This window comes from Podarcis melisellensis, assembly GCF_964234715.1.
Source record: "Podarcis melisellensis genome assembly, chromosome: 16".
Taxonomy (NCBI): Eukaryota; Metazoa; Chordata; class Lepidosauria; order Squamata; family Lacertidae; genus Podarcis; species Podarcis melisellensis.
In genome coordinates, this window is record NC_138533.1 from 5051854 (window position 1) to 5076202 (window position 24349).

At 46.1% G+C, this 24349-nt stretch overlaps 1 protein-coding gene across 2 annotated transcripts in view; it reads left to right on the top strand.

The window, feature by feature from the left end:
* The window catches only part of LOC309358686 (uncharacterized protein), a 28721-nt gene that overhangs the window by 1579 nt on the left and 2793 nt on the right, over positions 1-24349 (top strand). The window contains exons 2-6 of one of the 2 annotated variants that reach the window (XM_081892073.1): positions 4192-4357; positions 15301-15369; positions 16691-16732; positions 19352-19389; positions 20514-20636. In XM_081892073.1, the coding sequence (XP_081748199.1) occupies positions 4297-4357; positions 15301-15369; positions 16691-16732; positions 19352-19389; positions 20514-20633 (330 nt within the window). In that variant the 5' untranslated portion in view covers positions 4192-4296 and the 3' untranslated portion in view covers positions 20634-20636. The remainder of the gene's footprint in view (positions 1-4191; positions 4358-15300; positions 15370-16690; positions 16733-19351; positions 19390-20513; positions 20637-24349) is intronic. The other variant, XM_081892074.1, reaches the window with a different exon arrangement.

Here is a 24349-nt window from a genome sequence, read left to right on the forward strand (position 1 = left end):
AGTTTGCTCATACCCTCCAGCATTTCTCTGATGAAAACAGGCTCGTCCCAAGGGGGAAAGCGGGATATTCCAGGGTCAAATCAGAAATTGGGATGGCTTCTGTAAATCTTGGAAGGCTGGGACACCTGGAGGGTCTGCTGGGTCATCCTAATGGCTTGCTTAGCCCAGCGCCCTGTTCTCAAAGTGGCAAACCAGGTGGCTGTGCAAATCTAACAAGCAGGACCCGAACATTGCAATTCAGAAGCTTTCTTGCCTCTGATTGTGGAGGCAGAGCACAGCTGTTGTGGCCGGTGGCCCTTAATAGCATGGATCTGTCCAATCCTCTTATGAAACCATAAGAACAGGGCCAGAACCCATATACGAAACACAACAGGGCCGCCCAGTCAAACTGTAGATTGGGAGACCCAGGATGGGCAAAAAGAAAAGGCTTCTTCAAATTACGATAAATTCAACAGTGTAAATGAAGTTCTGATGGATGTAACAATGGATTACTGAGGGGTTTAGTTAGTGCATGTAAAATATGCAGGGATGTATGGTATGCAAAATGAACCACGGAAAAGAGAAGAGAGGAAATCATTGATTTAAGGTTGTTTAAATGAAATGTAAATTAGAAAATGTAATAAAAGTTATATAAAGAAAGACTTGTTCACACCGTGGATCACTAAGCTGCAGCAGTCACACATTATTATTATTATTATTATTATTATTATTATTATTATTATTATTATTATTATTATTATTATTATTATTCCCATTGGAACTCCAGGCTATTGAGATCACTGCACTGTCGGAGCCTGCTAAAACATTGTTTAGACAAGCCTGCCGAGCTTTTAAGAAAGCCGGTGAGAGGTTTTTTTAGTCCATTGCCGTTTTAATTTTCAGAAAGTTTTAAATTGTTGGTTTTTCCTATTGATACTTTTATTGTCTTATTTTTTCCCCTCTAAACTGATCTGAGGTTTGTTATTACAATTAAGCGGTGTAAACATGTCTTGAAATAAATACACACTGAGTGCCCTTTGCCCTAGGGTGAGGGGAAATACTGTGGTTTGAATTTGATAAATCTTAATTAATTAATAACATTAAAACGCAAAATTAAAAACAGTTTTAAAAAAACAATCACAAAAACCAAGGTGGGTTCTAAAGGAAGAGAAGACAAATTCACTGAGGACTAATAATAATAATAATAATAATAATAATAATAATAATAATAATAATTTATTATTTATACCCCACCCATCTGGCTGAGTTTCCCAGCCACTCTGGGCAGCTCCCAATCAAATGTTAAAAACAGTACAGCGTTAAATATTAAAAACTTCCCTGAACAGGGCTGCTTTAAGATGTCTTCTGAATGTCAGGTACAGTGGTGCCTCGCAAGACAAATTTAATTCGTTCCGCAAGTTTTTTCTTCTTGCAAGTTTTTCGTCTTGCGAAGCACGGTTTCCCATAGGAATGCATTAAAAATCAATTAATGCGTTCCTATGGAGACCGCTTGCCAGGCTCGCGGTGCGGAGAAGGGCTTTTCTCCCCACCGCAAGCCTTCAGGACAGGTACAGGAACAGAAGGGAAGGTGCACAGCGCTTCTCCTCTGTTCCCGGGGCTTGCGGTGGGAGGAGGGTTTTTCCTCCCCACCGCCAACATTCAGAACAGCATTCTGAATGTTGGCGGTGGGAAGGAAAACCCTCCTCCCACCGCAAGTCTTCAGGACAGCCATCCAAAGGCTGGCGCGGGGAGAAGGTCTCTCCGCCCCACCGCCAGCCTTTGGAGGAGGTCCGAGGACAGTGGGGAAGACGTGCTGCGCTTCCCCGCTGTCCCGGAGATTTCCCTATGGGCTTTCGTCTTGCGAAGGAGGCCCATAGGGAAATTCGTTTTGCGAAGCGCCTCCAAAATGGAAAACCCTTTCGTCTAGCGGGTTTTCCATCTTGCGAGGCGTTCATCTTGCGGGGCACCACTGTAGTTGTTTATCTCTTTGACATCTGGTGGGAGAGCGTTCCACAGGGCGGGCGCCACTACCGAAAAGACCCTCTGCCTGGTTCCCTGTAACTTGGCTTCTCGCAGTGAGGGAACCGCCAGAAGGCCCTCAGTGCTGGACCTCAGTGTCCGGGCAGAACGATGGGGGTGGAGATGCTCCTTCAGGTCTACTGGATCGAGGCCGTTTAGGGCTTTAAAGGTCAGCACCAACACTTTGAATTGTGCTCGGAAACATACTGGCTATTAATGGCTACTAGCAACAATGGCTATGTGCTATTCCTCCTGCGTTGAAGGCAACATGCTTCTGTATACAAGACACAGCCGAGTTTACTGGCTCTCAGAGGATGGTGCCCGGTTGCCACTCTGTCTGAGTCTCTGCTCTAGGGCTCTTCTCTCCCCCCCTGGGATTGAGGCCGCAGAAGCAGCGGTGGCCTTGGACCAAAGAATATCAAATTTGAGATTCACACAGAAAGGCAGGCTTCTCCGAGGGAGGGAGCACTCAAGACCCCCTCAAAAATTTATTTAACTCAGAACCCCAGCCACGAAAACCCTCTGGCGAATAACCAACTCAGCCCGCACCCCATAGAGGGAAACGAAACTCATCTGAAAACCTATAAAGGAAGTAATGAAGACATCAAAACGTACTCGGGCTCGACCTACAGCGCCATCCATTTGACCTTTGCAATTTCCTGTTTCACCCTTAAACTTTGCTTCCTAAAGAAAAGAAGAAATCGTATGACTTTTGATCACCATTATACATAAGGGCATAAGAAATCTGCCTTATGCTGAGCAAGAGCATTGGTCCATATAGCTTAGTGTTGTCCACACTGACTGGCAGCAGCTGGACTACAGCTTCCATTATCCCTGACCACTTTTGGAACTAGGAATGTGTCCAAATATCCGTTGCTAGAAACCCCAGGACGAGAGAGTGCTCTTGGGCCTGATTCCTGCTTGTGGGTTTCCCTTTGGGGCACCTGGGTGGCTCATAGCTGTCAACCGTCCCTTATTTGGTGGGAAACTCCCTTATCCCAGCGCCGTGTCCCGCTGCTGTCCCTTACTGATGATGCCCCTTAAATTTCCCAGGTTTCAAAGGAAGCAGCTCCTCTTCCTCCCTCCCTCCCTCCCTGCCGGCCAGGGAGGAGGGAGGCTCCAACTGTGTTGCTTGGCTGCGTTGCTCACCCAATAAGGAGTCTGAGAATGACTGAGGGGTGGAGCTTGCATGCCTTGCGCCAATCAAATCGGCCGCATTGCCTGGGGACTCGCCCTTGCTCAGCGCTTCCCAGCGGAGAGGTGACGGTGGTTTTCCTTGCTGCATCCCCTTTGCCGGGCTGCTGCGCTGTGGGAACCACCGCTTGAGGCTTCGCTTGGCTGCTGGCTGGGCTTTCTGCCTTTGGCTCAGAAGTTGAACATACCTGTGCCTGGAAAATCCCTTATTTTGGCTGCGGACCCCTTATTTTCGAGGCTGCTGGTCCCTTATTTTCAAATCTGTAAGTTGACAGCTATGGGGTGGCTACTGTGAGTACAGGATGCTAGACTGGATGGGCTGCCTTTGGGCCTGATCCAGCAGCCAAGCTCTTCCGATGGTCTTATGAGCCACACTGACTCCTGGAGCTGATGGGATTTGGAGTCCATCAACATCTGGAGCCTAAAGTTTTCTCTTTCCACGGAATAATCCCTAAGCATTGGGCTAGAAATCCATTAAAGCAATAGGAATACTTACAAAATGTTGCTCCTGCTAATCAAGACGATTCCTTCTGCAGGAATATATAAGCAAAGTTTCAATGTATTACCCGTCAGGTCCCAGCATGGGTGACAACATTTTAAGATTCCCTATTAAAAGCAGTCGAAAGCAAATTGTATGCAGTGATAGTTCTACTCAAGAGCAGAATTAATGAATAAACCAGACCAACTTAGGTCCATTAATTTCAGGGAGTCTACTCAGAACAGGACTAGCACGGGATACAAAACAACAACAAAAATGTGAGTCTACTCTGAATGGGACAAAATGTAACCCTGTAATGATCATAAGTGGCAGAGGTGATAAGGAAACATTCGTCTCCTGCAAGAAAACATCTTTTCTTGGAGGGGTTACACCCGTTTCCTTGGCCTACCCAACATGATGATTGCACAACACGGGTTTCTCCAGAAAAAGATCTTGGGAGATTTTTATTTTGTCAAAGCGAAAAAGCCCCTTTGCATCCAGCCTTTTCTGTTTCACAATAGAGGGTGGTGGTGACTGGTGTTGTTTCCTGTTAAGACTGCGATAGGAGCAGTTCCATTGTTCCTCAGCTAAGGAGTGCTCTGACCGACCCTCTGGACGTTTGAACAATGGCATACTTGAAGATGGGAGCCTTATTTCTGCTCACCGCCGTTCTTCAGAGTTTTGTAGGTAAGTCGCCCTGCCTAATCTCTTGCATTTCCTTCATTCAGGGGTTTGGACTTCTTGTCGTTTTTGCCTTTTGCTCGTTTGCTTTGACCCAGTGAGATTTCAGGCAGACGGGTGACTGTCCCAAACAGACCGGCTTATGGAGCAAGTTTGGACATTGCGCCCATTTAGGTATAACCGCAAGGCTTTTTTTGAGTCTCAAAACATCTGAATGAGCACTCGGACCTAGGAAAGCCATTGAAAAGCTACGGTTTTTCTTTGAAAGAGCATCTTTGATTTTATTTCGCTTTGCAATTAGGCAAACTTTACCAACTCATTTTTAGCAGGTTATCCGTTTCTTTTTTAAGGGAATGAAAAGGAATGAATACTTTAGGCAGGCAGCTGGGGAACGGACGGACAGAAATGATTAGTTATAATTTTATGTGCCTCAAATGTCATTTTAGCAGCTTTTGAAAAAGAAAATGAAATGGGAAGTGGTTACTCATTTACTCGGGGTGGGGGAACGTTATGACTTTCCTCCCAGGTATCATCAAGGGAAAGTTATAGATGATATTTTACAAAGTCACGGAGAAGCCATAAATTGATTTTTTTTCTAAAGCAAGTCTTGTGAAACATCCAGTTAGCCAGAAGATAAACATTTATTGCACAAGCCAAAGGCCATAACATCATCCGAAAACACTAATAGCATAAGAACATAAGCAAAACCGCCTGTTCTCATGACATGGAGGGAAACCTCCAAGTAGGATCTGAGCACAAGATCAGTTAAGGCTTTGGGTGGGGGGTAGAGTTTAATCTGCAGCAGAAGGCAGAACGCTTCTGAGGTCACAGCCACACCTTATATTGAAAGCACGTTCAACTCACAGTTAAAGCACATGGTGTGTCCTTTCCCTCAAAAAACAGAACCCTGGAAACTGTAGTTTGCCATTTCCAGCACCCTTAACAAACTACAGCTCCAAGGATTCTTGGGGGTGGCACTCTGTGCTTTAAATGTGTAGTAAAAAAAGGTCCAGTGGTGGTCGACTCTGGGGTTGTGGCGCTCATCTCGCTTTATTGGCCGAGGGAGCCAGTGGCATACAGCTTCCGGGTCATGTGGCCAGAATGACTAAGCCGCTTCTGGCGAACCAGAGCAGCGCATGGAAATGCCGTTTACCTTCCCACCGGAGCAGTACCTATTTATCTACTTGCACTTTGACGTGCTTTTAAACTGCTAGGTTGGCAGGAGCAGGGACCGAGCAATGGGAGCTCACCTTGTTGCAGGGATTCGAACCGCCGACCTTCTGATCGGCAAGTCCTAGGCTCTGTGGTTTAACCCACAGCGCCCCTCACGTCCCAAATGTGTAGTAAATGTGCCTTAATATATATATGGTGCAGATATTAACTGAATGCCAGTTTCCAAAAAATTAGGAGAGTTGCTGTTTCACTCAACACCATGCTTTAGGCTTCACATTTGGGGCATTTGACCAGCCATTGAGAAAACAAGAGACTGGACTGGATGGGTCCCCTTTGGCCTGATCCAGTGGCAGGGCTCTCTTTAAGTCCTTGCATTTATTTCCCAATTGAATGGATCCTTGTTGCTTTCAGATATGGGGTAGTTTTACTATATTCTGTTTCGGAGCTGGCTGGATTCTGTGTAGGCTGACATGTTGTGCGGATGCCTGATGATCGTCTTCCAAAGCAACTACTCTATTCCAAACTTAAAAATGGAAAGCATAATGCTGGTGGTCAACAAAGGAGGTTTAAAGACTGTCTCAAGGCAGATCTAAAAAAATGTAGTATAAACACTGACAACTGGGAAACACTGGCCTGCGAGTGCTCCAGTTGGAGAACAGCCTTTACCAAAGTTGTCATGGGCTTTGAAGACACTCGAACTCAGGACGCAAGGGAGAAATGTGCTAGGAGGAAGGCAGGCTTGGCAAATCCACACCGTGATCAGCTCCCACCCGGAAAACAATGTCCCCACTGTGGAAGGACATGTGGATCCAGAATTGGCCTCCACAGTCACTTACGGACTCATTGTTCAAACCGTGTTTATGGGAGACAATCTTACTCAGCTACGAGGGATTGCCAAAGAAGAAGAAGAAGATTAAGGCGATGAGCTGGGAAGCACAGAGCTGACTCAGGATACCTGTGAAACTGCTCTTCATTCTGGGAAGAATGAAGAAGCAGCATCAGGCCAAAGGGACTTCATAAATGAGCAGAAGATCCCCAATGAAGGGGAACTTGCCTTTAATGGCTTTGCATTTAATTTAATCCCAAATGAGCATGTGCAAATGTTAAGCCTGCCCCTCTTCGAAACAAACCAGACGAATTCTAAGGTGTATCAAGGGGGAAAGAGTTCAGAAGATGCACCCACACTTTGGAACTCCCTGCCAATTGACGTAGAATCATAAAAGTGTAGAGCTGGAAAGGGACCACAAGGGTCATCTAGACTAACCCCCTGCAACGCAGGAATCTTTTGCGCAATGTGGGACTTGAACCCAGGACCGGATTCAGAATCTCACGATCTCCCAACTGAGCCGTAAAGCTGTATACTTTGTTCAGCACCTGCTTAAAAACTATTTTTGTTTGGGCATGCCTATCCAGATATATAGATTATTGAAAGCATTTCAATTTGGTTCTTTAGCTTACCACTGATTTTTTTACTTTTGTTAAAATGTTGAAAAACTGTCGTTTTACTGATAATGGCACTGAATTTTATTATTTCGGTCGCAGACCAGTCCCAGCCCACGTACAATATCAAGGAAGTCATAAAACACAATAGGGATACATTTGAATTTGCAGTTAGGTATAAAAAAGGACAATACAGATATAGCAACAGTTAAAAAATATATAAATTAAAACTTAAGTCGATAATGGCACTGTTTTGTTTTCTCTCCCCCCCCCCTTTTTCGGGGGGTAAGCCACTTTGAGATTAGTTTTAACGATCAAGATGAATATGAGATCTTATGCAATAAATAAGAAGTTGACGGTTGGGCTCTCAACCAAGGACTGTCAGAGGTAAAGAATGAGGGAAATTCCTTAAGACGAAGAAGGGAAACAACTTTCACAGCAAGTGGCGAGGAGGGGAAACCCCAGACATCACAAGTCACCCGACCCTTCAAAACAGATGACTAGAAAGGGAAGGAAGTTCAGGGAGGAGTCAGTATGCGGATGACACCCAGCTCTACCTCTCTTTCAAATCGGAACCAGTGAAGGCGGTGAAGGTCCTGTGTGAGTGTCTGGAGGCGGTTGGAGGATGGGTGGCAGCTAACAGATTGAGGTTGAATCCTGACAAGACAGAAGTACTGCTTTTGGGGGGACAGGAGGCAGGCAGGTGTGGGGGACTCCCTGGTCCTGAATGGGGTAACTGTGCCCCTGAAGGACCAGGTGCGCAGCCTGGGAGTCATTCTGGACTCACAGATGTCCATGGAGGCACAGGTCAATTCTGTGTCCAGGGCAGCTGTTTATCAGCTCCATCTGGTACGCAGCCTGAGACCCTCCCTGCCCGCGGACTGTCTCGCCAGAGTGGTGCATGCTCTAGTTATCTCCTGCTTGGACTACTGCAATGCGCTCTATGTGGGGCTACCTTTGAAGGAAACTGTTACAATTAATCCAGAATGCGGCAGCTAGACTGGTGACTGGGAGCGGCCGCCAACACCATATAACACTGGTCTTGAAAGACCTACACTGGCTCCCAGGACGTTTCTAAGCACAATTCAAAGTGTTGGTGCTGACCTTTAAAGCCCTAAACGGCCTTGGTCCAGTATACCTGAAGGAGCGTCTCCACCCCCATCATTCTGCCTGGACACTGATATCCAGCTCTGAGGGCCTTCTGGCAGTTCCCTCCCTGCGAGAAGCCAAGTTACAGGGAACCAGGCAGAGGGCCTTCTCAGTGGTGGCACCCGCCCTGTGGAATGCCCTCCCACCAGATGTCAAAGAGAAAAATAACTACCAAACTTTTAGAAGACATCTAAAGGCAGCCCTGTTTAGGGAAGCTTTTAATGTTTAATAGGTTATTGTATTTTAGTGTTTTGTTGGAAGCTGCCCAGAGTGGCTGGGGGGGAGCCAGCCAGATGGGCGGGGTATAAATAATTTATTATTATTATTATTATTATTATTATTATTATTATTAAGCTAGAACCTGGAGACTACGGTAGCCAAAACGTGGACTGGCCCTCCTGATAACTTCATAGTTAATCTATGAAACTCCCTGCCACAGGAGGCAATGATGGCTACGGACCTAGATGGCTTTAAAAGAGGACTGGCCAAATTCAAGGAGGAGAAGGACTATCAATGTCAACTGTTGTTGTTGTTTAGTCGTTTAGTCATGTCCAACTCTTCGTGACGCCCTGGACCAGAGCACGCCAGGCACTCCTGTCTTCTACTGCCTCCCGCAGTTTGGTCAGACTCATGTTTGTAGCTTCGAGAACACTGTTCAGCCATCTCGTCCTCTGTCGTCCCCTTCTCCTTGTGCCCTCCATCTTTCCCAACATCAGGGTCTTTTCCAGAGAGTCTTCTCTTCTCATGAGGTGGCCAAAGTATTGGAGCCTCAGCTTCAGGATCTGTCCTTCCAGTGAGCACTCAGGGCTGATTTCCTTCAGAATGGATACGTTTGATCTTAATGTCAACTAGCCATTACAAATAAGCTCTCTCGTCACAGTCAGAGGTTGTAATGTTTCTGAATCCCAGTTGCTGGAAACCATAGGAGGGAAGAACGTTCTTGCTTGGGGTCCTGTTTGTGGATTTCCCATGGGGGCATCTGGTTGGCCACTGTGAGAACAGGATGCTGCCCTAGACGGGCTCCCTTTGGTCTGATCCAGCAGGCTCTCCTTACGTTGTAACTCCAGTTCCCCCTCGCAGGGGAGTGGCTGACCTGCTCATTACTAACATTTACGAGTTGCATCCAATCTTTTTTTTTTTTTTCGGCGTCAACTTCAGCTTTAATGATGGAATTACAACTTGCTATAACAACTTCAGAGGGAATCATTAAGGCTTCCCTATTAAAAAAAAATCAAAATAAATAGTACAAGTTTGTTTTTTTTAAAAAAGAAAGGTAGGGTTTTTTGGGAAGGTTTTTTTGGAGTTGCATCCAATCTTAGTCCTTACTCAGAGCAGAACTGCAGATCTGGACATCAGTCATACAAGAAATATGCAAAATAACTAAGCAAGTACAGTGGTACCTCTGGTTGCAAACAGGATCCGTTCCGGAGGCCCGTTCATAACATGAAAAGAGTGCAACCCGCAGCGGCGTGTCTGCGCACGTGCGGGTTGCAATTCGCTGCTTCTGCGCATGCGCGTGACGGCATTTTGTGCTTCTGCGCATGCGCGAGCAGCGAAACCCAGAAATAACCCTTTCCGATACTTCCGGGTCACCGCGGGACGTAACCTGAAAGAACGTAACATGAAGCAGACGTAACATGAGGTATGACTGTATTAGAAGTCACCCCAGAATTGCCACTACTAAATGTCTTCCAAGACAATAACGCCCATTCGCAACACTAAGACCTCATAACCCGCCTACTCTCTCAGCAGCCAGAAGCATCAAAACCAGACACTGGAGAGACCTGTCAGGAGTAAGCATGGACCAATGGTATCAAATAGTCTGAGAAACAGGCTTATTAGAAAAACTAACCAACAAACTGAAAGTGGCATGGGGACAAATAGAAGATGCCTTCACCCCGGTATGGATACCCTTTATCACTTCTTATCACTTCTTCTTTGGCGATCACTCGTAGCCGAGTAAGATTGTCTTCCATAAACACAGTTTTAACAACGACTCCATAAGTGACTGTGGAGGCCAATTCTGGACCCACATGTCCTTCCACAGTGGGGACATTGGTTACCGGGCGGGAGTTGATCACGGTGAGGGTTTGCCAAGCGTGCCTTCCTCTTAAGGTGTTGCTTTTGACCTTTAAAGCCCTTCATGGCCTAGGACCCTCATACCTACGGGACCGCCTCTCCCTGTCTGCCCCACGGAGAGCCTCAAGGTCCATAAATAGCAACACCCTAGTGGTCCCGGGCCCTAAGGCCATAAGATTGGCTTCAACCAGAGCCAGGGACTTTTCAACACTGGCTTCGGTCTGGTGGAATGCTCTGCCTCATGAGACCAGGGCCCTGCGGGATCTGATTTCTTTCCGCAGGGCCTGTAAGACAGAGTTGTTCCGCATAGCCTTTGGCTTGGAGCCAATTTGATTCCCTCCCTCTCTTTCTTTTTTCTTTTCCTTCTCCTCCTGCGATGAGGCATTTTAATATTTCAATGTTTCAATATTTTAATGTTGTACTTTAATTTTGTTTTAAGTTGTAATCATTCAGCTTGCTTTTATTATTGCTTGTTAGCCGCCCTGAGCCCAGCCTTGGCTGAGGAGGGCGGGGTATAAATATTATTATTATTATTATTATTATTATTATTATTATTATTATTAGCACGTTTCTCCTTGCGTCCTGAGTTCGAGTGTCTTGAAAGCCCGTGGCACCTTTGGTAAAGGCTGTTCTCCAACCCTTTATCACATACACAGCCCAACAAGACAACAAGAAGAACCCGCCAACAGCATATGAATCCATCTGGCTAACCTGATAAAAAACAGACCCACCCCAGTCACACACATGAAAACAAAGTTCACCATAGCCAATCAAAGACAGGAGCAACCACGCCCTAGGCCATGGTTGAGCAGCTAAGGCCTGGGGGCCGGCTCTGGCCCAATCGTCTTCTCGATCCAGCCCGCGGATGGCCCGGGAATCAGCGTGTTTTGACATGAGTAGAGTGTGTCCTTTTATTTAAAATGCATCTCTGGGTTATTTGTGGGGCATAGGAATTTGTTCATATTTTTTCCAAAATATAGTCCGGCCCCCCACAAGGTCTGAGGGACAGTGGACCGGACCCCTGCTGGAAAAGTTTGCTGACCCCTGCCCTAGGCCAACCCCAACCTCTCTCACCACCAAAGGAATATAGGTAAATAGTAAAGAGAACCCACACAGGTGACACTGATACCCAACCCCACACTATGCTGGGCCCGGGGGTTAAGCTGAGCAACGCGGTCCAGGTCTGGTCCCGAATCCAAGGATTCCATGAGGAGTCAGCCCAACAGAGCCAAAGCAGGAAACCAGACAAGGTCAGGCAAAGGATCACAGGCAGGTTCCAGCAAGCATCAATGTTGCTCCTGCAACCTGGGACAGGGTCCAGCAGCCTTTTATCTCTGATGGGGTAACGGTCGGTCCTGATCCCCCGGCGACTCACCTCCCTGTCTCGCCCAAAGGTGAGCACTCCTCCTGCGAGTACTCAGGTCCCTCTTTCTCTCAGACCTCAGTCTCTGCAGCTTGGGAGACACTGGTGGGTTACTAGACCCAGAGGCTGCCTCAGCCTCCCCTGACCCAACTGGTAGTGGAGCAGCTGTAAGTGATGGCCCAGAAGAGGGCAACAAGGCCATCCCCGCATCTGGAGCCAGGGCAGGCTCAGGCCCCTGACTCGGCCCAGCTGGCGCTTGTTGCAGGGGAACCTGTGCAGACTGGAGCGCTTCAGGATCAGGCCCCAGACTCGGTTCAGATGCCGCCTTAGGCAGAGGATCCGGTGCGGACCGAGACTCCTCCGGTTCCGAGTCCGAGTCCAAGTCCCAGGCCATCACACACACATACACTAAGTAGAATAGAAGCATTGCCGCCCAACCCCACCCCACTCACCAATCCCCCTCCACCTCTTTCCCCCTTTTCTTCCTAATGTGCCGCTAATGTCTCAACTAATGAAACTGATCTGTAGAAAACACACCTTGTAAAAAGAGACATTGCACATACTTTTGCAAACCAAGAAATCTTTCATAAAAATATATATTTTTTAAAAAGAATGGAACTGCAGGCTCATCAGTTTGGAATTGCAATCTTAAATTGTTCTGTAATATCTGGTGGGTGGTGCCTTTATTAAAAACCCCCACATATATACTACTTGTCATGTAAGCATCTCCAGGCTGTGTGCCATAATAATAGAAAAATAACAAAATGTAAAATGCAATTACAATCAATATCCACTTAGCAGCTATGATGGAGAGCATGAAGAACTCTTTAGTAAGTGTTCCTGGGGACACCGATTGGCCCTTGACAGAAACATTCCCACAATCAAGCAATGCAGGGGGTGAAATTGACTAAACCAAGCCATCTCTGGCTTACTCAATTTCACTCCTGCTGGGAACTTTGAAAGGTGGTTGGATTATTGAGCCAGAGTTTCTCTTTTTCGGGGTTAAGCAAGCCGCTCGTGTGGATACATGAATAAGGATTTGTCTCCCCATGTGTTATTTTTACGCATAATTATAGGTAAATGTTATAGAATGACAGCCTGAGGATTTTATAGGAAATGAATTTATAAATAAATGGTCCAGATCCACACGCACACAGATACATGATGGCTTAAGGAAGAGGGAGGGGTCAGTTGTCCCAGAGTACCAGGCAGACAGGAAGGTGAGGCAAGGCAAGATCAGCACCTTGGAGAGGGACCAAAGTGTGGGTATCAGGACCACGGTTTGCCTCAGCAGTGTCCTGAAGCTATTCATGGCATCATAGGGTCATCTTATTCATGATAAATTAACGTGTCATTAAGGTAAGATGGGGAATACGCAGGAGAAATGATTTTGAGGAGCTATGAAGGGTGTTTGCAGAATTTGTACTGATAAAAACAGGAAGGGTTCAAACCATCGCAAAAAAGTGCTGAAATTTTGGGAGGCAGGATAGCTACAATGGAATGCTCTCGGTGGTGGGGTGCACATTTTTATTCTTATTTATTTATGATTATTGTTGTTGTTTAGTTGTTTAGTCGTGTCTGACTCTTCGTGACTGCCTGGACCAGAGCACGCCAGGCCCTCCTGTCTTCCACTGCCTCCCGCAGTTTGGTCAAACTCATGTTGACAGCTTCAACAACACTGTCCAACCATCTCTTCCTCTGCCGTCCCCTTCTCCTTGTGCCCTCCATCTTTCCCAGCATCAGGGTCTTTTCCAGGGAGTCTTCTCTTCTCATGAGGTGGCCAAAGTATTGGAGTCTCAGCTTCAGGATCTGTCCTTCCAGTGAGCACTCAGGGCTGATTTCCTTCAGAATGGAGAGGTTGGATCTTCTTGCAGTCCATGGGACTCTCCAGAGTCTCCTCCAGCACTAGAATTCAAAAGCATCCATTCTTCGGCGATCAGCCTTCTTTATGGCCCAGCTCTCACTTCCATACGTCACTACTGGGAAAACCAGAGCTTATGATAATTACTTTATCAACATAAAAATAAAATAAAAAGAAGGGGCATCTAGCCCAACTCCTGCAAGTAGTTATAGCCTTGTCTATGTATTCATTGACTAGAGATCACTGACTAAATCCTGCATCCGGACATTTAAAGGCCTGATAGTTTCCTCTGCAGCCATTGCCTTATTCTAAGGACTGGGGGTTCAAGCTGTGGAGCTGTGCTCTTGACAGGAGATCCCTGAGGAGATAAGAAAAGCCTACTGGATTGGGCCAATGGCCCATTCAGTCCAGCATCCTGTTCTCACATTGGCCAACCAAATGCCCATTATGGAAAGCCTGCAAACAGGACTCCAGCACAGGAGTCCTCGCTCTTCCTGCTGTTTCCAGCACCTAGTATTCAGAAGCCATTGTGGTTAGTAGGTATTGGTAGCATTCTCCTCTGTTAATTTGTCCAGTCCTCCTTGGAAGTCCTCCAACCTGTTGGCCATCACTGTGTAATGTTGAAGCAAGTTCTTTGATGGAACTATGTGCTGCAATATCTCCTCAAGAATCTCCTGACTCGCTAAGGCCTAGGACCCTTGTACTAACGGGACCGCCTCTCCTGGTATGTCCCGCAGAGGACCCTAAGGTCCACGAATAACAATTGCTTAAAGGTCTCAGGCCCTAAGGAAGCTAGACTGTCCTCCACCAGGGCCAGGGCTTTTTCAGTGACGGCTCCGACGTGGTGGAATGCTCTGTCCCACGAGACTAGGGCCCTGCAGGACTTGATCTCCTCCCGCAGGGCCTGTAAGACAGAGCTATTCCGCCTAACCTTCAGTATGAATTAACCTCTATTCCCTTTTCCCTTTCCTCTTCTATGAAGAAACCCTTTCTGGGACCCCACATTTAAATTCTTATTCACACACCTCCTTGCTGGCCCTAGTAGGACCAACTTGGCCAGTTAGCCTTGGTGATCATTCAATGTCTACTGAATGGGTTTTTGTTTTGTTTTTTCAAAAATGACCCCTGAATTTTTGAATATTATTGATATTGATGATGCATTTTATGTTGTATTCTATGCTGTTTTATGTTGCATTTTAATCAATGTTTTATATTTGCTGTTAGCAGCCCTGAGCCTGGTTTTTAAACTGGGAAGGGCGGGAAATAAATAAATAAATATTATTATTATTATTATTATTATTATTATTATTATCATTAAGGAAGTATTTTTCGCTCTATAAGACGTGCCGTATTTTTCGCTCTATAAGATGCACCATATTTTTCTCTCTATAAGACGCACCAGACCACAAGATGCACCTAGTTTTTGGAGGAGGAAAACAAGGAAAAAATATTCTGAATCTCAGAAGCCAGAACAGCAAGAGGGATCGCTGCGCAGTGAAAGCAGCAATCCCTCTTGCTGTTCTGGTTTCTGGGATAGCTGCGCAGCCGGCATTCGCTCCATAAGACGCACGCACATTTCCCCTTACTTTTTAGGAGGGGAAAAGTGAGTCATAGAGCAAAAAATACGGTATTTGGACTGATCAGCATAGGTCTGGGAGCAGAGGTATTTTCCTTGGGAAAGAGATGCGGGTACCAGGGACCATGGAACAGCATGGGGCAGACCAAGGAGTTGACCCATCATCAAGGATGCCTTCATCGGAAGACTCTTAAGGATTCTGTATCTGGGCCACGCCCCCAATGGCTTGTGTGTAGAAGAGGCATTTGTCAATATCTGGAACAAATCTCTTGTGTCATGCTCACAGGCTTGAAATTTTGCTTTCTTAGAAAGGAGCACCGCTGGCGTGACTATACGTTTCGAGGAAGCTGGCCAGAATTACTCCTTTTATATCAACGGTAAGAAAATCCATCAGACTTTGGCAATTTTAAGGGGAGTATTAACAACTGCACAGAGAGCTATCTGTTAATCACCACCAACCATTATATTTGCATGCTGGTTTTCCCCAAATTGTGCTTTGGAGGGAGTCACAGGAACGGTAGGACAAACCAGTGTTTTGGCAGGTGCGTCGGAAAACAAATTGGAAGTCTTATCAAATATATCCCACAACGTAACATTCAGACCAGTGGTTCCCAAATTGGGAGGTACCACTTTTGGGGGGTCGGTGGGATTACCTAGGGAGTTGCTAAGAGGCAAGGGGCTCTGGAGGTGTCATTGACTTTGAAAAGCTGGTCTCACTGGATTAAATTTGTCAGTTTCATTTGAATTCATTAAACTAAACTGGTTTCATTGGGTTTTGAATAATTTTGACTGTTTTGAACTGTATCATACTATATTATCTTCCTTAGTGGGTCATGCAAAGTGTTATTCTGAACAATGCTTTTTATATGGTAGGGGGCACTGGAGGGTGATTTATGGAACAGAGGGGGGCGGCCCACAAAAAGTTTGGAAATCAGGGGGAGAGGGCCGTCTCTGTGGTGGCCCCCAAGTTGTGGGACCTCTGTCCCACAGAGGTGCCCTGGCACCTACTGTAGCTTCCAGTGAACACCTTTGATCCATGAGGTAGATATTTTTAGGATGCATTTATTTTTGTGATTTTAAGTCGTTTTAAACCGTGTTGTGTTTTATGGTTGCAACCTAGAGTGAAGGGAGGGTAATGTAATAATAATAATAGTAACGGTAATAATAATGGGGTTCCTTATTTTATTTCATTATGTTCCATTAAAAAGAAAATAATAATAATATACTTGGCACCTGCCTGTTCCATTAATGGAATTGGAAGTCTCTAATGACTGCAATTGTACATTGCAGTTTTTATTTCAGTGCGGTGTAGTGGTTAGAGTGTTGGACTAGGACCTGGGTTCAAATTCTCCCACTTGGCCATGGAGCTCTCCCTGGGTGTGGCCTTGGGACCAGTCACTGCCTCTCAGCCTAACCCACCTCACAGGGGGGTTGTGGGGATTAAATGAGAAGCAGGGAGAACCATGTAGTACACCTCCTTGGGTGGAAAGCTGGGATATAAACGCAATGAATTAATAAACACGATTAAATTAATTGTTCTGACCTGACCTCAGAGTTAACGGTGGCAGAAGGGGATTCACATTACGACTATTCTTTGCACAAGTGGGAAAGGAATATTTGTCAATATTCAGAATTAGTACCCTGGTCTTCAATGATTTCTGATTTCACTTCAGTATTCTTACAACTTTCCCCTCATAGATACCTTTGAGGACTTTTACACGAACGACAGCGACTATTATGGTATGATGATCTGGAAGGATCTACTGTAACAGTGTGGAGAGTGTCATTTGGCCCACTTGGGGCCTATGGACTGGCCAAATTTGACTGAATCACCCCAACCGATCAGAAGGTTTGGGGTCAGACCCTCAGGTTTGGGGGCCTCAATGAAGCGGGGCCAGTTTAAAGCCATGGTTTTTGAACTTTCAGCCGCAAGGGGACCTTTTCTTCATCAACTGAATGTTGGAAATAGGGAAATATCAGGAGAGATAAAAGGCCTTTTTTTCACACAGTGCATACAGTCATACCTTGGAAGTCAAATGGAATCCGTTCCGGAAGTCCGTTTGACTTTTGAACATTCAAAAACCAAAGCGTGGCTTCAGATTGGCTGCAGGAAGCTCCTGCGGCCAATCGGACGCAGCGTCGGACATTCGGGTTCCGAAGAACGTTCCCAAACCGGAACACTCCCTTGTGGGTTTCAATCATTTGGGAACCAGTTTGTTTGGGAGCCAAGGCGTTTGAGATCCAAGGTACAACTGTATTTAACTTTTGGAACCCCCTCCCACAGGAGGCTTACTTGGAATGCTTACAAGAGGATGGTGAATTTTGAGCATCTAAGCCCAAAGCATAGGAAATAAAATCCCACCAGACCAGATGACCTATAACGGTCCCTCTGGTTCTAGTCCAACCCCTCAGAGACATGCGGTTTATGTGTATTTTTTTCACAATAGCTGAAGTTCTCCCCCCCCCCGCAGTAGTTAAAGTGCATACTTTAAAAAAATAATATTTTATTTGTTGAATATAAGAACATATAATCAAATACAAGCAATCAAATACAGTTTTTCCCTACACCCCCCCAAAAAACAAGCCCCAACTACGTTATTATTATTATATTACTAATTACATTAGTAATATAATAATAAAAAAAATTCTACAATTGCTGGTTTAAAAATATCATCCCACTTGCTCCCATGTATCTTAGGTGGTTTAAATCTGAAGTTCTTATACAGTGGTACCTCTACTTACGAGTGCGATCTGTTTCGGGGTGCCGTTCGCACCCTGAAAAGTCTGTAAGGTACTGTGCATGCGTGAAGTGCGATAGAGCATTTCTGTGCATGTGCGAAGCATGCAGATCGCTTCTGCATGCGCGGTGAACCTGGAAGTAAACACTACCGGGTTTGCCATGTTCGTAACCTGAAAAGCGGTACAAATGCGAAGCAAATGTAATAATAATAATAATAATTTATTATTTGTACCCCACCCATCTGGCTGGGTTTCCCCAGCCACTCTGGGCGGCTTCCAACAAAGATGAAAAATACACTAAAATGTCACACATTAAAAAATTCCCTGAACAGGGCTGCCTTCAGATGTCTTCTGAATGTCAGGTAGTTGTTTATCGCTTTGACATCTGATGGGAGGGCGTTCCACAAGGCGGGCGCCACTACCGAGAAGGCCCTCTGCCTGGTTCCCTGTAACTTGGCCTCTCGCAGTGAGGGAACCGCCAGAAGGCCCTCGGAGCTGGACCTCAGCGTCCGGGCAGAACGATGGGGGAGGAGACGCTCCTTCAGGTATACTGGACCGAGGCCGTAACACGAGGTATGACTGTATACCACAAAAATCAACTGTAGATCCCCTACTCAGTTGACCCAGAAACTCCAGCGGGTGCAGAATGCCGCGGCGAGACTCCTTATGGGGTCTTCGCTGTGAGATCACATTCATCCGGTACTATACCAGCTGCACTGGCTCCCGGTGGTGTACAGGATCAGCTTTAAGGTGCTGGTTTTAACCTTTAAAGCCCTATACGGCCTAGGACCCTTGTACCTATGGGACCGCCTCTCCTGGTATGCCCCACAGAGAAACCTACAATCTGCAAATAATAACATCCTCAAGGTCCCAGGCCTCAGAGAGGTTAGGCTGGCCTCAACTAGAGCCAGGGCCTTCTCGGCTGCGGCTCCAATCTGGTGGAACGCTCTGTCACAAGAGACTAGGGCCCTGCGGGACCTGACATCTTTCCGCAGGGCCTGCAAGACAGAGTTGTTCCAACAGGCCTTTGGTCAGGGCGCAGCCTGACTCCCTCCTCTGGCAACCTGCACAGAATTTTGCTTAATCGGTTGCCATCAATTTGATTTTAATTAATTTTTATAATGAAATATTTTTAGAATGTGCGATTATTTGACTGTTTGATTATTTGATTGTTGTTAGTCGCCCTGAGCCCGGCTTCGGCTGGGGAGGGCGGGATATAAATAAAATTTATTATTATTATTATTATTATTATTATTATTATTATTATTATTATTATTGGTTAGAGTGTGGTGCTGATAATGGCAAGGTTGCAGGTTTGATCCTTGTATGGGACAGCTGTATATTCCTACATTCCAGGAGGTTGGACTAGATGATCCTCAGGGTCTCTTCTAACTCTACAAATCTATGATTTATGACCTCCAAGGATTTTCATTGCTGGACTGTTGAAATCCTGGCTGCAGCTGACATCAGTGTCCAAAGCACTTTAGAGCAAAAATCATCCATGTTGTCCATCCACATATTCAGTAAAGGCAGTTTAATAAATACATAAATTAATAAATAAACATATAAATTAATAAATGCATAAATTAAGTGTTTACTTCTTCTTTTTTACCTTTCCAGATACATTGGATTATGATGAGTTCGAAGAAATAGAAAAAGTAAGTCGCTTTTTTGGGGAATCTACAGGTTAAATCCCCCCCACTCCTCAATGGGGTATTAAGTCTCTGTAGGAGCAAGTCAAGAGGCTAGGCACTGAGTGTTGCAGTACAGAATGCTGCTAGCCATCCTCCCTCCCTCCCTCCCCACGCCATCGCTGAGTGTGCCCCTTCCTTCCTGGTTGGCCCAGTAGATGCCTCCTCTGGGGCAATGTGCATAGAGGCTAACACCTCCTCTTCTTTCTATCTTTAATAAAATGTATACACTGCTTGGGGACGTGGATGGCGCTGTGGGTTAAACCACAGAGCCTAGGACTTGCCGATCAGAAGGTCGGCAGTTCGAATCCCCGCGATGGTTGAGCTCCTGTTTCTTGGTCCCTGCTTCTGCCAACCTAGCAGTTTGAAAGCATGCCAGTGCAAGTAGATAAATAGGTACCACTCTGGCGGGAAGGTAAACGGCATTTCTGTGTGCTGCTCTGGTTCGCCAGAAGTGGCCTAGTCATGCTGGCCACAGGACCCGGAAGCTGTACACCGGCTCCCTCGGCCAGTAAAGCGAGATGAGCGCCGCAACCCCAGAGTTGGCCACGACTGGACCTAATAGTCAGGGGTCCCTTTACCTTTATATACTGCTTGGTTGTAAAAAAAAAACCTAAAAAAAACCCTCAAAGTGGTTTCCCAAAAAAGTAAAAAATTACCATTGAGGAAAAAATTAAACTTTCGGAAAGTTAAAATAATAGAGTAAAACTTGCACCAGCTCTCTAAAACATATGCGTAGGCTTGCCCAAATAAAAATATTTCTTTGCAAGCACCAAATAGAGAACAGTTGAAGGCACCTGGCTGAAGTCAATAGGCAGGGATGTTCCAAAGATTTTAGTTTCTGCCACACTGAAAGATTGATTTCTCGCTCCTTTCGCCAGTGGCTTGCTCAGAGAGGGCAGGTAAGCAGGCAAAGAGGAGGCAGAGGAGCACCAGGGGCAGAAAGACACGAAAGATTGGTGTGAGGGGTGTGCCCCAACTGGAGGAGGGCCGTGGCAGCTTCCCAGCAATAAAGACCCCTTCCCTGCCAGCCCTAGAACCAAAGATCCGTGTTTGTGGAGTAAATTACAGCTTTCTGTTTCCTTTTGCAGCACCCTAATGACCCTAATGACTCCACCGGGCCTTTACACCCTTGCAGCTGTGCCCTGTTCTTCGTTAGTCTCCTCCACACTCTCCCTGTCATCCTGCGAGTCCTCGATGCGCAACACTAGGAGGTACAGAAGTTCTCATCGTAATTATCTGCTTTGACAATGTGCCTGTGGACTAGATACGCTACAATAATCTTTATTGTCATTGTCTCATACAGAACAACGGAATTGGGGGAGAAAAAAAATCTACATAAGGCATTCAAAACCAACAAGCCTGCTACCCCAGTTATCCCAGCCTGGTTAGCCCCCTAAAAACTCTGATACCCCATAATTAAATACAGTATACCCCCATACATACCTTACATTGCGTTGGGTAGAAACTGTTTATCAGGGGGCTAGTCCTAGTCTTTATAACCTTGTACCTTCTTCCAGAAGGCAGAAAAACTGAAAGAGATCATTTCCGGGGTGCGCACTATCCTGTGCTATCTCTGCAGCTTTCTTATGGCACCTGGAAGCGTAGATTTGACCCAAGGTGGGAAGAGTGCGCCCAATTATTCTCTCTGCAGTCTTTACAACCCTGGACAGCATTGTTTTTCCCCTGACCGTGCAGCTCCCAAACCACACACACAGACCATACGTTAATACACTGTGAAGAGATGTAAAAAAAGTGTTGGAATATTCAGGACAGAGAAAAGAAAGTACTTCCTCTTGCAGGGCATGGTTAAACCACATGGAACTCGCTGCCACAGGAGGTAGAGATGGCCACCGACTTGGAAGGCTTTAGAAGAGGATTAGACAAATTCATGGGGAAGGTTACACTGAGAAAGCAATGCTTCTGTATCCCAGTTGCTGGAAACTTGCTCTTCTGCTTGGAACCTGCTTGCGAGTTTCCCAAAAGAGGCATCTGGGTGGCCACTGCGACAGCAGGATTCTGAACTGGAGGGCTCATTGGCCTAAGCCAGCTGGCTTCTTATGTTCTTGACTGTAAGAGATGTTATTCTAAAGCACCAAAGCTGCAGCAAGCAAAGGCAGCACCGTCTGCTGCTTGTGGCTGGAAAGCCAAACAGGATGTTTGTGACTGTTGCCATGGGAACAAAGGGGCAGTCCATTCTGTACTGAGCACCGGATGTTAGCTCAGTGGGTTTGTCATATGACCTGTACAGGAAGTACATGGGTGAAGTTTCTCTCTGTATGTTGAAGAGAGCAGACATGTTTTCTGGATGACTGCTAAAAAACACAAATAAAAGGACATGTAGATATGTTACTGTCTGTGTCTGATTCCCCTCCCTGGGGATATGCAGGGAGGAGGAGAGAAGGAGAAGCAGTTGGTGTGTTTTCCTCACAGCCTGAGGAAAATCGCCGGAACGGACCTCGTGTTGTTTATCCTGCCGGGAGACGCCGGAGGGAGGTCTAAGGAATTCAGCCGGTGCCTGATCAGATAGGCACATACCGATGACCGGGTAGCAGAATTCCAACATTGGTAGCAGAGGATGGTTCCTGTTTTCATCGCCCTCTGCATCAAGAAGTGGCTTCCATGGATGCCTGAGGTGAGAAAGCTGATTCTCTGCAGCCAGAAGCTGACCAGAGCAAGCTGGAAGCAAAAGCCACGGAGCCCAGGTATGTGATTTTCGGGCTTAGAAGAGTGGATGCAGATTGAGTTATTTCTCTGCTTCGAGGGAGCAGCGTATGGGAAACAGCTCCAGTTAAAAGTGAAACCGCATTCCAGACATTACTGTGGTTTCTTCTCCAAGGGATTGGAATGTACTGTTGCTAAGCGACGCCTTTCAGTGAAGGCTGAGCCTCACAGAGGAGAAGTGAAAGCAACAATAGAATGTTTTGACTACAAAGGCTGAGGAGCTCCTGGAAATTTCCAACGCAGCCAGCGTTGAGAGCTGCCAGGTGGCACAGAGTGTAAACAAGCCAGCTATTGGATTTTAGAGGCTTGTGTTTTAAAGAGTCAATGCAAGGACTCAAAATGGATGCCAAGAAGGGGGGAGCTTTGCCTTCTCCGCCCCTTTTGACCAGTGACAATTATGCATCTTGGTCTATAAAGATGAAGGCCCTGCTGCAGAATCAGAGACTGTTTGACGTGATTGAGAACCCCATTCCTGCAGCGCCAACGCGTGCTTGGGAGTCAAAGGATGTGAAGGCCAGAACTGCTATAATTCTGTGTGTGTCAGATTCACAGTTGATACACATACAAGGCTTAGAGCACGCGAGAGATGTTTGGAACACGCTGCGAAGGACACATCAGAGAGATGCAGGTTCTTCAGCGTTGCTGTATTTTGAGAAGCTGACCAACCTGAGGCTTGCGCCTGATGGAGATGTTCAAGCGCACCTGACGGAAATGAAATTTCTGCGTCAACAGATGGTGGAACGCAATTTCCGTTTGCAGGAGGAAGTGTTTTGCTTCATGGTGATCAACAGCCTGAATCGGACTTACAAAACAGTTGCCAGTCAGCTGGGGTCCCTCCCAGCAGCTGATCTCACGTCGGAGAGGGTCTTTGCCGTCGTGTTGAATGAACACGACAGACTTGCCGCCCTGGAAGTGAAGGACAGGGGGAGACAAGAACGGAGTTCTAACGCCCCCACTGCTGTTGCTACTGGAGGAGACGCTGTAGCTTTAAACGTTGTCCGATGTTACAATTGTGGACAGACTGGGCATCTACAGCGGTACTGCAAGAAGCCACGTAAGAACAGAGGAGCTAAGGCGAGCTCCACAAAGTCTGACGCGTCAGACAAAGGTCACACCAAGCCAAAGGCAAAGACTGCAAAAGCTTTGATGTCGCTAAAAGCCACACCAGAGGTGGGAAACTTCTTTGTCCTAGACACGGGCGCGACAGTTCACATGACAGGACACAGAGGACTATTTTCTACGTTTGAGAAGCAAAGCTTCGCTGTGCAACTAGCCAACGGTCAAGAACTGGAAGCGACCGGAATTGGGACTGTGTATCTTAAAAGTCTGAACTTGACTATAAGCAATGTTTATTTGGTTCCAGAGTTGAAGTATAATCTGCTCAGCGTTTCGCAGATTGCCAAGAAGGGACTAAAACTGTCCTATGATGATCAGAACTGCGAGATCTACAAAGATGGAGAGTTGTATCTTTCTGCCAAAGAGAAAGATGGACTGTATTTGTTGACTTTTGATCAAAGTGATTACATGGAATGTAATTCTTGTGATTCTAACATGATTTCTTTTACAGGTGTAGCCAAGAAGAACACCAAGCAGGTCACCTCGAGGGTCGACAAGGCATTTCAGCGGGTGTATGCTGATGTGATTGGTCCTTTTGCACCATCTAGAGGCAATGCAAAGTATTACCTAATATGTGTTGATTCTTTTACAGGTTTTGTCTGGATTTATCTTTTGGAGAGACCGAAAGAAGCCTTAGAAAGGTTTAAAGAGTTTTGTGACAAGGTTAAAAATATGCATGATGCTGACATAGATTGTCTTTGCACAGATGAGAAGCCAATTTTTCTTTTACAGGAGTTCCAGAGGTTCCTGAAGAAGAAAGGGATAAGACACAAAACTGCTAGTTCCGAAGAAGCTTGGAACAAATGTATTTGTGTTAGGGTGAACGAAGAATTGCAAAAGGGAATGGAAGCGCAATTGCTAAGTTCACATCTGCCACATGAGTACTGGGCTGAGTCGCTAATGTCATTCTGTTACACGTGGTTGAGAAAGTTTTCAAAAGAGTTGGGATGTTCTCCTTTTGAGAAACTGTTCCAAAGAAAACCTTCTGTTGCCCATTTCAAGGTTTTTGGGTCTCATGTGAGAACAGAAGCTCCAGGTGGAGTAAAGAATGCCAGAGGCATTTTTGTGGGTTATGAAAAGGGTCTCT